The sequence below is a fragment of the Sceloporus undulatus genome, chromosome 2 (genome assembly GCF_019175285.1).
Source record: "Sceloporus undulatus isolate JIND9_A2432 ecotype Alabama chromosome 2, SceUnd_v1.1, whole genome shotgun sequence".
Taxonomy (NCBI): domain Eukaryota; kingdom Metazoa; phylum Chordata; class Lepidosauria; order Squamata; family Phrynosomatidae; genus Sceloporus; species Sceloporus undulatus.
In genome coordinates, this window is record NC_056523.1 from 18546236 (window position 1) to 18560325 (window position 14090).

A 14090-nucleotide genomic window follows, 5' to 3' on the forward strand; every position below is an offset into this window, starting at 1 on the left:
TAGAGCTAAGAGAAGTGATTTATACATGGTGTTTACCCCCTAAAAATGAATGAAAGGAGGAAAAAGAGACACACACAGTGAAGTGGTAGATGGGTAATTCTGATTAATATTTATTATTCAGTATTGTTTTTGCTATAAGTGTAAAACAGATAATCCTCTTTGGTTTATGATAGAGTGTCACAAACACACACACACACACACACACAACAGAACAACTTTAACTGTAAAATTCCATACAGTTGGGTTAAATAAATAGCACACTACCCAGGGTTTTAAAAATAAAACTGACATGGTTGTAGATAGTTGTATATAATTAAACTCACCAGCTTAATCCCAATGACCTCATCTTAATGTAACAAGAAAGGTAATAAGAGGCAGCGAACCTTGGTTCTCCATTTGAAAATGAATTTACACTGCACCTTGTCACCAATAGGCACTAATGTGGGTGGCCTTTATGAACATTATAAGTCATTATGTTCCTTTTGACTTCTACTTCAAGTTCAACAACTGACCCTGGGCCAGAGAACCAACTCTCCCAATCCAAAACTATAACTCCAGGTCAAATTGGTCCAAAGAGCAAGCTTAAATCACACAGAAAATTTGTCAAGCAAGCACTGAATAAAACTTCATGCTGTAGAATCCTGAATTTGACCCAGAAAAAAATTATTTCAGAAAGTAAAGCATCAGTTACTTAATTCAGATCCTAAAATAGTTTCTGTACCTTAGAAATACTATGTAAAAAAATAACGATGAAATGAAAATGCTTATTAAATTTTCTAGTCATTATATTTCTGTGAAGATTGGAAAAATTGCACCTGGCAGAATTTTGCTCTTTATTTAAAGTATAAATTAGAAGCGTGTGTAGAGTCTGTTTGGAATAACTATGCCACCGCGGTCAGTCAGATGAATTAACTCTCAGCCAGAAGGTTTCAAAATGGTAGTCTTCTGTAGGTTCAAGGTATTTTCAGGCTATGCTGAATGATAAAATCATTAAATAATTAAGAGAAACATTCACCAAAAAACATATATGACATGGGACATAGGCCATGGGAACAGCAGCAGCAACAACAATAGATATATTAGATAGATAGATCTTGAGCTCTCCCATAATCCCTTAACTTCTCCTCCCAGCCTTTCCCTTCCCAGCATGTCCTTAGGGATTTTTTTTGAGTGGGTGTTTTTTTCCCCACAGCTTTGCTGCTTCATTAAAAAAAAAAGAACATAAATAGCAGGGGAAAGTTATTCCCTTGGTCATTCATGGGTTTCCCCTGCAAATGGAAAAGGACATGTTGAGCTCAGAGCAGATATGGGTTGTGTCATCATCATGCGATTGGTATTGCCAAAGCTGATTCCCAATGTACCTGCAGTTTAAAAGCCACACGCGGTAATGTCCTGACACCCATTTACTTAGAACTATTATGATACAGACCACCCTAGGGCATAGGAATTATGAATAACATTAACAACAACAACACAAAGTATATTCAACCCACAGTGAGTAAAAAAATAATTAAATAATTAGAAACTGACAAACCTTTATAATAAAAAAATTACATAGAAGATCATAGCAGGAATAACAATATTCTATATTGTGCCATTATTAGTGTGCATGGTGCTTTACAGATTACCAGAGAACAAATTCTTGTCCCAAGAATATTCCAATCTGTCTCAAAAAAGACCCAATAAGCATACGACTGGAGCACTATGACGTCTCATGCGTACTTATGCCTTTATCTGGGGTGGGGGCAAGACTGCTTCCTTGTCCCTGCTTTTTCCTCAAGTGTAAAACATCAGCCAGGGTGTACATGGACATGTTTCAGCTGCCCTTTATCATCTGGGGAAGAAGGATCAGCTTCTTCTCCCTCCCTCAGCTAAGGGTCCCCTAAAGGCCTCTGAGAGGTTTTTGTAATGGTCCCAGAGGCCTTTAGGGGAGCCTTAGCTGGGGGAGGGGATAGAAGCTTATCTTTTCCCCCAGGTGATAAAGGGCAGCTGGGACATGCCCAAGTACACCTTGGCTACTATTTTGCACTTTTTTTCCTATGAAATAACAGCTTGATGCATCATGAGTGTGAAGTCTGGACATCCTCCCTCAACATTTCTAGCCTTGAACCTAGTGTAGCAGTTTGGGTGTTGCGCTAGGACTCTGGGGACCAGGGTTTGAATTCCCACACGGCCATGGAAACCCACTGGGTGACTTTGGGCAAGTCACACACTCTTGGCCTCAGAGGAAGGCAATGACAACCCCCCTCTGAACTAATCTTAGCTATGAAACCCCATGATAGGTTCACCAGAGGATTGCCAGGAGTCAGAAACAACTTGAAGGCACATTACAACAAAACTGGACACTGCAATAAGCAGCAGCATCCAGGCCCTCAATTCTTATCCTGCTACCTTGGTATGCGGCAGAAGATCAAAAGTGACAACTGCTTCACAGAAAGTCATAGCAGCCCAAGCCGATGCATATCAGATTGGTCAAAAGTGTTGAAAGTCCCAAGTCAACACTCTAACCATTACACTGAACTGCCTTTCAATTGCATTTCCATTGATGACTTTAGTTGCTACTTAATGTTTTGTATTAAATAATTATTATTATTTGCATTATTATTTTCACAAAAATCTTGTAAAATTGGTCAGTATTATTATCAGATTGGTTTACAGTCGGGCTGTGAACATGTACCATACATGAGATTCAAACTCAGGGACTCCCCAATTTGTAACTCAGTCTCTTAATTAGGGATCTTACTCATCATTAATTTTCACCTCAAAGAAGCATGTGTAATTTTAGTGATTTGCTTCTGATGCAGGAAAGTCTTTGAAAGTTTTGAAGCCTATTCACAATTCGGGATTTATTCTGCACAAAATTTGTACATAGTCATTTTGTAAAGAAAAACCACCATTTTCTGCACAGATTGATTTTTCTGCACAGAAAAATGTGCTTCCAGTGCAGAACATGCTGTTTTTTGAGCAAATCAACTACATGTAAATTTTACGCAGCATGTCCCAAACTGCAAAATATTATTGCCAGTTCAGGATTCTTCTTTTCAGAATTTCTCAACACTTGAAAAACTTGGTTTTCAACATATTTTTTGTTGGTTTTTGGGGTGATGAGGCTGTGTTTTAGAAGTGTTTTTTCCTGACATTTTGCCAGCAGCTGTGGCTGGCATCCTCAAAGAAAGCATCTTCAGAAAAACGATGGATGCTGGGGCCACAGTGTTCCAACATCTGGTGTAGGCTTCAATGGAAAGAGAGAGGCTTCTCCATTGATACTGGCATCTTTGAAGAGCTGGACATTACTCGTTTCACATGGACACAGATCACAAACTATCCCTTTTGCTCATGCTTTGTTTTCTCCTCCTGACGCAAGCATCTTCCTGGCTGCAGAGAAAGAGGTTATCTACATAGCACCTGGTACTGCTGAGCCCGATGTCATCTATGTATGCACAGTCACCTTCTCCTCGTACTGAAAACCTGGAATAGGGGTCAGAAAATTACAGTGTATTATTAGCTGCAAATATGTGATCTCTGTAGAGTTGGAATAAACATTGCAATGCATGTTATTTCAAGTAGGTGATAACAAGGCAAAATATGGCATGTGACCCCCATGAAGCCCTCTGGGGGAGTCCAAAATATTTTTTTGTGGGAAAAAAATCCTTCACAATATTCCAAAATCAACAACAATATTTAAGGTGAAGATGGAATTTCCACCATGTTTTGAGTCTAGCCTGGGTCCAAGAGATGCCTTTTTTGAAACAAGAAGTGAACAGGAAGTCACATCCTCTCTTGGGCCATTCCAAAAGGAACAGAACCAAAAACTGGAACACCCATATTCACAGTTGAAGAGTCAAAGGAAACAAGGTCCCACATGCTGTTGATGATCCACAAACTTTATTATCTTAAAAAGCCCAACACGTTTCAGCCTTGCCACAAATTGGCCTTCTTCAGGGGCTATTGTAAAATGAATAAAAGTACATTTATTATAGTTGTGGTATTGGGACAACACATAAAGCATCTCTAAAAGATAATTCCATAAAGATAAAATAGCATCTATTATCCATATTATCATATACATGCAAATTACCAGACATTTCAGGACTTGTAGTCTGCACTCTCAACAAAGTGGACACTCTATTAGAAGTAAAGGACTAGGGCATCATCAAAGAGAACCAGTGAGAAGATACATGATGCAATCTGTCCATAAAGTTAGCAGCTCTGTTCTATCTAGCTGATGCAATATTGAAATTATTTTTAGCCATTTATCCAGTTTTTGATATAAGACATTGTATCTCCAAATTTTCATTCAAAACCCCTGGCACTAAAGTTTTAAGTTTCAAAATCCACTCTGCTTCTTTCTTCTATAAACATTTTTATTATTTATCACCCCCAGTACCAAAAAACTTATGTCAGTTGCTACATGTTTATTTGTTCAAAGTGATTAACCAGAGATACCCCTATTCTTTTATTTCTCAGTCTGGACAGGTGTTCTGTCAGAAGACACTTATGGACACAAAAGTTTAATGTTATTTGTGTGGCAAAGGGTGCAGCCCTCAAAGGTTCCTCTACTCTGTCACAGTTACACACCTTTGTGTTAGGGTCCCATAGGTTCTCTTGCTTAGTGAATACAGTATATCTTCTTTTTTTCTATTAATATTCAACAGAGAGATTGTGTTCATGTCTCTAGATGCACAGAAGTGGATAAATCCTGTCATATATAAAATTTCAGAAAGGAAGCAAGTGATAGGTAGCTCTCTCCTTTCTATCATCCCCCTCCATACTTCTAAATTTTTCAGAAAACTGTTTTTTATGGTTTCCTGGAAGGTGACAGGCTGAAAATGTATGTATATATGGGGAGGGAAGAGTGTTAAGTTGTAGATGCAAAGGGTTTGCTCTGGAATGCTGTTCACAGAATTCTCTGAGAAGCATGGAGTACCCCTAGACTCAAAACACCTGACACTTGTCTATGATATTTAAGCGCAGTACAGACCGCCTGGAAACGGCAGTCTGCAGGTGCCTGTTTTAACTCCAGAAGGGTGCCGCAGCTGCCAAACCACATGACATCTCTCCAGAATATAAAGAACCCAGTTCTTCCAGGTCCTTTTTGCAGTGCCCAGGTTACGTCACAAGTGCTCCAATGGCACATACGTGATGTAATGAACGCACAGCGACATGCAGACACTGCACATCCCTTACACCAAAATGGTGGTGCCCATGTGGACAGGATACCGCCATTAGGCCACTTCCAATACACTGTAGGGTTCGGGAGCGTGAGGTTAATGCATGTTCAAGAACCATAGTATCAGCGCCGCTACACACCTTTTGGCCCATCTGTCTGGGCCTTGTTTCAAGATTTGACACAATGTGAAAGTATTTAGTATTTGTCTGGCACCATTTAGTAGGGTTACTGCACAATCCTAAGGAAGGAAGAAAGAAAGAAAGAAAGAAAGAAAGGAAGGAAGGAAGGACTGAGCTCTCCAGTATTCATCTCTGGTCTTTTTTTACACTATTCCAGACTCTTTCCAGCAATGCAGCAGAGTGGGCAGAAGCAGACTCCATGGGTATTCTGTTTTGTAAGTGCTTTTATGTTTTTCTTCTACCCTTTCCCAACTCTAAATGGCCAATAGGAACAATCAGAGGAAATTTATTTACACTTCCCCTGAGGCTAGTCTAAATACTCACCTGGCTAAATGCTTTCCTAAATCCCCTAGGACAGGGGTGGGCAACTGTGAAAGAGTATGGAGCTACATTATCCCTAAGGAGATTTGGAGGGTTACACTCCACAACACTCCCCCAAAGTAATTTTGGCTCCAAAGGTCTCTAGGGGCATGACGGGCATTTTCACCAAATTTAATCCTACCTCAGCCATTTTAGGCCCAGAAGAGGTCATTTTCAACAACAGGTAGTGGGGAGAAGTTAATTCCTGTTTCAAAAAAGGTCTTTCCTAGGCCTAAACTGGCCCAGGGAACATGGTGTAAATGCTCCCCATCCACACACATAAAATATAATATAATTAATATAATATAATATACAGTGGACTCTTGTTATCCGCTGGGGTTTGGTTCCAGGAACTCCTGTGAATAACAAATTCCGTGTATGATACTTGAAATTTATATTTTTTAAAAATATTTTCAAGCCATAGATGTTTGAATCTGTGTATAGAAAATCCGTGTATAAGGAGGGCCAACAGTACATTGGGCCCTTCGTATCCACAGGGGTTCAGTACTGAACCCCCTGCCGAAGACAAAAACCATGGGACCTCAACTCCCATGTTTTCAGTGGTGGCATGTGCTTGGCTGCTCTGCTGTGGCTATGTGTACGAGCAGCCATTAAAGTCAATGAGGCTTGCCATCTGCAGATGCTGAAACCTGCCAAAGGCAAACCCACAGTTGTGGCAGGCATGCTATAATATATAATATAATATAATAATGTATATATGCCAGAGCGCCCTGTGGGATGGATGGCACATGTAGTATGTAGGCCATGCTTTGCCTACCCCTGTCCTAGGATCTACTTCTTACCATGTCCTGCCCAATACCACATTCCTCGTCAATGCTGAACAACTTCATTGACATTCCCACAATGAAAGCATCTGCAGAGACTGGGGAATACCAAGAAAGGGACTCAACAATTGGACTGTCCCACTGTCTGGGCTGAAGCTTCATTAACAAGGGTTTCTGATCAATTGATGGCCCTGTATAGATATATGTTCCCAAGACCATAAATTGGCCCCTTGAGTCCTTATATCAGGCAAAATTATTAAATAAATAAATGTACTTGAATTCTCAAGTTTTTAAAAAAGTTAATATCTGAAAATTCCCATACAAAAAGAGTAATAATGCATACAAATTTCAAATGCTGCTGTCTATCACTAATCTCTGTAGTGCTTCCATGTACTGTTTTAAAACACTGATAATGGATGGAGCACCTCCTTGGTAGCAGATAACAAAATAGCATCTTTGGCTCCCTCTGCAGGCTTTTAGATTGTAAAGATCTATATGGAGGCGTACTGTGTGTAGTTAAGCTCTGGAAACAAATCTTGGAATAGCCTTATAGTTCCAATTCATAAGAGACAAACTTTTCTGAGCACATAGAGTCAAGATGAACAAAAATCACTCACTGATTTTTCAACTCTGTGCCATTAGGCCACTTCCACATCTGTCCTGCTTCTTTTGAGAGGCCAATCCAGTAATGAAGGGGACGAGTAAAGTTCACCAAAAAGTCCTAGTGGAAGGGAAACCAAGTCATTACTGATCTGTTTGTTTATTAAATATATCACTGACCTCTCCACTAAAAGTACAATAAGTTTTGCTATACAATGTGTTTTTTACAGTAGAGTTGGCAATAATGTGATTAAACAATAGAGAATGAAAACTTTTTCTTGTCTATAGCATGATTCCCATCGTGAGCATTCAAAATTGGCAAATTTCCACAACTTGGCTAATAATGGCAGCTACATCTCCCTTCATCTGAGGTCTCATCTACACTGGCCAGAAAACTCCAGGTTGTATATTACCATTATAATTCAATTCCACTTACTAGTAAGGAACAGTTGCATTCCAAAGTATATAAACTGCAGCCATATTCCCTCATTAATGTCTGCAGCTGAAGTGGGCAGCATTCCAGCAATTAGGAATAATTTATAGTCATGCCTTTATTAATAATCAAGGTTTCTAGCCTTGGGCTCAATAAGGATAGCCATTCATAAAATTCTAAAGCAAGTCTTTCTGGTAATGGTAATAGTTATTAGCATGACTTTTTATGATTATGCAATGTGGCTGTTTATACAGAAGTGATATATACTTTCATTATGAGCAGAGGAAGTCAGTTCAATATTAGCTGGGAAGAAATGTCTGTGATTTTTTCATGATTTACTCCATTATTCTACAGACCGGCTGTTCATCTCTGCTGCTTCTGGATGTTTTGACATGCTAATTGATTGACAGACTGCTTATTCTGTAATACAGCATAAGAGGAAGGGTGTGGTGCAACAAGATCTGGAGACACACCACATACTGATGTTACTTCTTTCATGGAAATGTACATGGATATACACCATAAGGCATAAAGTAATATTACTGCTCTGGTAATGCTGCATTTATACAGCCATAAATGTTAACACATTTTGTCACAATTATATCATTATATTCTTTATTTGTATTCATCTTGTATATGTGCTCTGTTGTATCTCCTTGTTATGTGAATTAGAGGGCTGTAGCATGCTCAGGTAGGCAAAATCCTGCATCTCACCTTTATTTACAAGTTTCATTTATATCCCACTTTCCCTACATGAGCTCAAAGCAGCATACATGGCCCATGTACAACTTTCAACCCTGTGAAGTAGGTCAATCTGAGAGAGAAAAAAGAAAGAGAGAGACTGGACCAAAGTTACCCTGTAAATATTGTTAAGACAGACATCTTACCAGAGAGATTGGGAAAGTTTGGTTGCTGTGGAGGGAGCTGAAAATGGAGACACCTGAATTCCAGAGACTGTTTAGCTCCCTCCCCTCATGCAGGCAGAATTATAGAAGCTTAGAGCAGGAAGAGACCTCAAAGGCCATCCAGTCCAACCCCACTCTGCCATGCAGAAACACACAATTAAAGCACTCTCAACAGATAGCCATCCAGCTTCTGTTCAAAAACCTCCAAAGAACAATAACTCATCAGCAGAGGGGTCTGAAAGAACCCCACTGTCATGGACAGATCACTTCCTGATAGGGGTTAGATTTGTTAGGACTCCTAACTCCTACAGAAGTGGTGGGTCCGTTACAATGGTCTGCTGCTAGAGACTAATAGATCCTAAAGGATTCTTGAGTGCTGTGGAGGATCTTTCAGCTGTTAGAGTTGGTGATTCTGCTGATGCCTTGTTTGTTCTGTGGAATACCTAGATAACCTGGGCAATTTACCCAATTGCTCCCAAGTGTCCTTTACTTGGGTACAGAGCAAGTGGTTTTCTGAGGAGCTCAGTGCAATGGCGTGCTTGGGTAGACAACTAGAGAGATGGTGGAGAAAGACTTAGGATGAATCCAACCAAGTACAGGTCAAAACACATTTTAGAACCTACTTTGCACCAGAGAGGGCAGCAAAGAATCATTTCTTTCATCATAAGTTCAATCATGTCAAGTGAAGCTGTTCCTGGTAGTTAAAGGGCTATTACATCCTAGATCAGACTGTTGAGGAGGAGCCCTCCTCAGAACAGCACAGCACAGAAAAGTCCTGTAACATATTTACTAAATAGTTTGCAGAGAAAATTGTTCTTATTTGCTCTGTCTTGGACTCCACACTGCAGGGGAGGTAACTAAGGCATGTAACTGTCCAGTTTTGATGGAAGTGCTTAGAAAGGTGAAGCCAACCACTTATCTGTTAGGTCCATATCCATCCTGGCTAATTAAAACTGCCGGAGGAGGAGTAATGAATTGGGCGGTGGTAAATGCTTCTTTAAAAGATAGTTGTGTTGTAAAAGAAGCAATTATAAGATCTTTGTGCAAAAAAACCTTCCTTGGACTCCACCTCCCTAGGTAACTATGAGCCAGTCTCTCAACTTTCCTTTCTAAGTAAGGTCCTAGCGAGTGGCAGCAACACAACTCCAGGCTTTCTGGGATGAAACAAATTATCTCGCTCAGGCCAATCTGGGTTCAGCGTGCTCCATCTTTAATATAATATCTCTTCAAATATTTTAATATGACCATCATGTCACCTCTTAACATTTTCTTCCTCAGGCTAAGTATACCCAGCTACCTAAGCCGCTCCTCACAGGACATGGTTTCCAGACCTTTCACCATTTCGGTCACCTTCCTCTGGAACCAGCTTGTTAATATTTTTTCTTGAATTGTGGTGCCCAGAACTGGACACAGCATTCCAGGGAAGGTCTGACCAAAGTATAATAGACTGGTACAATTACTTTCCACAATATCCCAGCATCCAGTAACATGAAACAAAGCAGGCAAAGACAAAGCCTGACTGACAAGCAAGCATGGCAGGAACTGTAAAGAACTCAGATCCTGACAATATCCCTTGCAGATATTGGTCTGTAACACGTATCGTTGCAATACTAACAAGCACATTAATAAACCCAGAAATCAAATTTAGCAGAACTGCTATTATGTACTGGATTGCTTGAAAGGAATAAATCAAATCAGATCAATAAATACAATAGCTCATCAGTCACAGCATATTCTTGTTTCTTACGAGATCCCGCTTGGTATCAATCACAGCTAAATAAGCATCAAGTGATGAACAATGCTTCTCACTGCTGCTCCAGTTCTTTTCAGATTCTGATCTGCAGTAGCATTTTCCTTGGTACCCAACCCAACCATCTGGACAGGCAGCATCAATAGGCGGAGGACAAACTGGACATGGTTGTGGTTTCTTAACTGCCAATACAACAAAATTTAAGAGCTCACATTTATACTGCATCTCTGAGAGTTAAGTAGGCAGGAAATCCTGGGATCAATAGTTCAGCAGAGAAGATTTCTCACATATCATATCATTTCTCACGTTAAGCAATCGTTAACTTTTACACTACAAAGTTATAGCACTATGATTCCACTTCAGCTGCCATGGTTGCATCCTATGGAGTCCTTCAAGCTGAGAACTTTAAATACCTCTTTCTAAATTGCAAATCCCATGATTCTATGGAATGTTGCCATGGCAATTAAACTGGAATCATAGCACTTTAATTGTGTAGTATTAAAATTGCCACAATTCTTTAAGAAAACCACGATAGCAAACCTTGTTAAACAAAAATTCTGATGGGCATGACATTTTTGCTGTAGATATGCTCCAGATTAGGTCACATTTTAAATAGACCCATGGAAATAAACTGGATGTTAGCTGTGTTTTCATGGGTCGACTGTAACTATGACTACATCTGCTCTACATTATTTTATATGCATCCGTACAACTGGTAAGAGTCAGCATGGTGTGGTTTGACTGCTGGCCTATGGCTCTGGAGACCAGGGCTCAAATCTCTGCTCAGCCATGGAAGTACACTGGATGACTTTGGACAAGTCATATTCTCTCAGCCTCTGAGGAAGGCAAAGGCAAACCCTCTATGAACAAATCTTGCCAAGTGATAGGTTCACCTTACGGTTGCCATAAGTTGGAAACAACTTGAAGGTACAGTACTAACAATAATAGCTGATACTCATGTTGCTATTTAAAAAAGGGAAAAAATTGTTAAATTGGTAAGCAAGGAAAAAATGGAGCAAAATATATTTTATCACAGATTGTTGTGATGCAAAAAAAAAAAATCTAAATTGCTGAGGTTTTCTTTAAAAAATAATTATATTTCAAACAGAAAATGCAAAAAGAAACTAAATGCATAAAAATACCCCAAAATCACATTAATACCAATACATGCAAACAGAACAATATATAAAACAATAAATGAGTTACCTAAACTAATCTAAACATAATTCCTTTCCCTCATTTTCCTCCAATTTAAAACTAAACTAAACTAACGTAAGTTAAATTGACTTCCCATCCTCCCATCCCAGGAAGTTTAAAGCAAAATATAGTAAACTTCTCACAACCAAAGGCACCCTCACAAAATGACTGCTATGGAGGGTAGACAGGAATCTTAGAGCAAAGACTCAAACTATGTGCTTATTTTCCCAAGAATGTCTCTGTATCCATGTGAAGGTACTCAGAATGAAAATCAGAAATATAATAAATCACAGGAATCGGCACTATATTTAGGGAGATGTTAATATCACCATAATGCTTACAATGGTAATCTTATTTACCAATAGGATTTCAACCCTCCTGATATTTGTTTAGTGCAATTATTCTATCTCCTTCTCATTTTTCCAGACCACTTACATTTTCTGTTCCTTCACCAACACTATATTTCCTTCCAATCATTCTAAGTTTTAGATGTAATCTTTCAAATTTACTGCAAGTATTGTTATTAAACTTCTTATTCATATTCATATTCTTATTCTTATTCATATTACTGGAAATAAAGTTGAAACCTAAGTCCATCTTCACTTACCTGCCAATGAAATAATAGTAATGATCAAAATTGTAAAGACGACAACAGCTGTTAAGGTGTATTTTTTATCTGTAATGCACTTTGGGATGAAAGCTGAAAAACAAATTAAGACAAAATTGTAATGATGGCCAAGGAAAGAACCAATCACTGTTACAAAAATATCAAAATTTGTTCTTCAAGACAAGACATTGCATATATACTACTATTTTAGGCTGTTATCAGTTTCAGCTGATTTTCATGAGATATACCCCAGTGTGGAAAGCTCTGTCATAGTGATCACAAGACAGTGTTGTGCTTTGTATGTGTGACTATAGATAGCAATCTGCCTCAAGCAGAAAGAAAGGAAGCAATTGTAGTGCATTAAAGGAATGCTCAAAATCATATTTGGGCCTTGTCTGCATGGGCCAAAAGGCCCATTCCCTTGCACTCCGTTCTGCCATTGTCCTTTTCAGATCATATACAGTCCAAAACCTGGTTCTGGTTGAGTTGTCCAGGCAGCATCTGGCATGTCCCATATCAGAACCAGGGCAAAACAAGATTACAAAGCTTTTTAAAAAATCACCTGTTGCTCCAGATCTTCCAGGAAAACCCAGAACCCTCAATTTCCACGCTGTGATAACTATCTCCATGGATATCCTGCTGCACCATCCAGTGTATCTGCTATTGCCGTTAGGCTTCTTGTTCTGAGTTCAGAACAAGGCGCCCAGCATGTGACCATTGCTGAACATTTCATCCTGACCTCAGAAGAGAGCAACCCACAGTGATGGCAGATGTGCCAGGTGGCCTAGCAGGAACCTCATTCAGACATCAGCCAAATTGCGGGAATGGAGGCCAAGGTAACAGAGAGAGGTTGGGTCAGCTGTAGGGGCAGGATACTCCAGGCTGCCCCTGGAGTATCCTGGCTAGTTCAGACAACACCGTAGTGCAACTTTGGGTAAGGGTCCCTCCTCCTTTTAGACCTGTCCCTAAAACAGAGATCAAAATCAATGAAAAAGCATGGGATTCTAGAGATTCGCAGAAGACATCCTCCACCCTACATTTGCTTACTCTTTTGTGGGCAGAAGTGATCTCCACAATCAATTTCTTTTGAAGTGGAAGATTAAACACTATCTCTTCTTGGGAACAATGTCTGAAGAAAATAACATATGGCATCCTGTTAGGCAGTTACAATGTCATAAGTTAGATTTACAATCTTCTAACTGTATTGTTTTCACATCAGTAATCATGGCACCATTGCCATAACTGTAAATGCCCCTAAAACCCACCTTAAAAGCCAGACAACTGCAAATTTAGCCTTGAAAAAGAGCAGGTAAAAGAGTGTGTTGTGAAATGTGCAAAATATTTGTGCCACAATATACAAATGAGCCAGTGGGAGGACATTTGGGTTAAAGGGTTAAAAATGTGCTTTTCATATGATTTCATAGACTCATAGCATCCTAGTGTTGGAAGAGACCACAAGGGCCATCCCACCCAACCCCCTGCAAAGCAGGAACTCAAAATCAAAGCATCCCTAACAGATAGCCATCCAGCCTCTGTTTAAAGCCCTCCAAAGGTGGCCTTTTTAGCTGCTGCGTTGCACTGTTGACTCATGTTCAATTTGTGGTCTACTTGGACTCCAAGATTCCTTTCACATGTAGTCTCGTTCAGCCATCCTTTATCATTTTTCTGCCCTAAATGCAGTAACTTACATTTTTCCGTGCATAAATTCATTTTGTTAACTCTGGCCTAGCTTTCTAATCTATTAAGGTTATTTTGAATTTTGATCCTCTCCTTTGGGGTTTTAGCTACTCCACCTAATTTGGTGTCATCTGCAAATTTGAAAGATAATTTTTGTAAAATTATATTTAAATGGAATTTGACTCCAGATAACCTGGCAGAAATACAAAGGAATGAAAAATAGTTGCAGGAAATGTGAGAGGCAAATTGGGACTTTTTATCACATGTGATGGACATGTAAAAAAGCAAAACAATATTGGACAAAAATAATAATTAGATGTATAAAATTTTGGGAATTAAATTAGGGTTAAAACCAGAGCTATACCTATTAAATACAATAAACTTAAAAGACAGAAAAAAGAGAAAATACAGAGATTTGATAAGTTAT

At 39.2% G+C, this 14090-nt stretch overlaps 1 protein-coding gene across 5 annotated transcripts in view; it reads right to left on the minus strand.

Annotated features, from left to right (window-relative positions):
• Positions 1-76: 76 nt before the first annotated feature.
• Positions 77-14090, minus strand: part of LOC121921141 (C-type lectin domain family 2 member D-like) — a 60658-nt gene continuing 46644 nt past the window's right edge. For all 5 annotated transcript variants that reach the window (XM_042448758.1, XM_042448759.1, XM_042448755.1 and 2 more), the window contains 4 exons: positions 11987-12079; positions 10180-10364; positions 7112-7215; positions 77-3468 (listed from right to left, as the gene is read on the minus strand). In XM_042448758.1, the coding sequence (XP_042304692.1) occupies positions 3315-3468; positions 7112-7215; positions 10180-10364; positions 11987-12079 (536 nt within the window). In that variant the 3' untranslated portion in view covers positions 77-3314. The remainder of the gene's footprint in view (positions 3469-7111; positions 7216-10179; positions 10365-11986; positions 12080-14090) is intronic.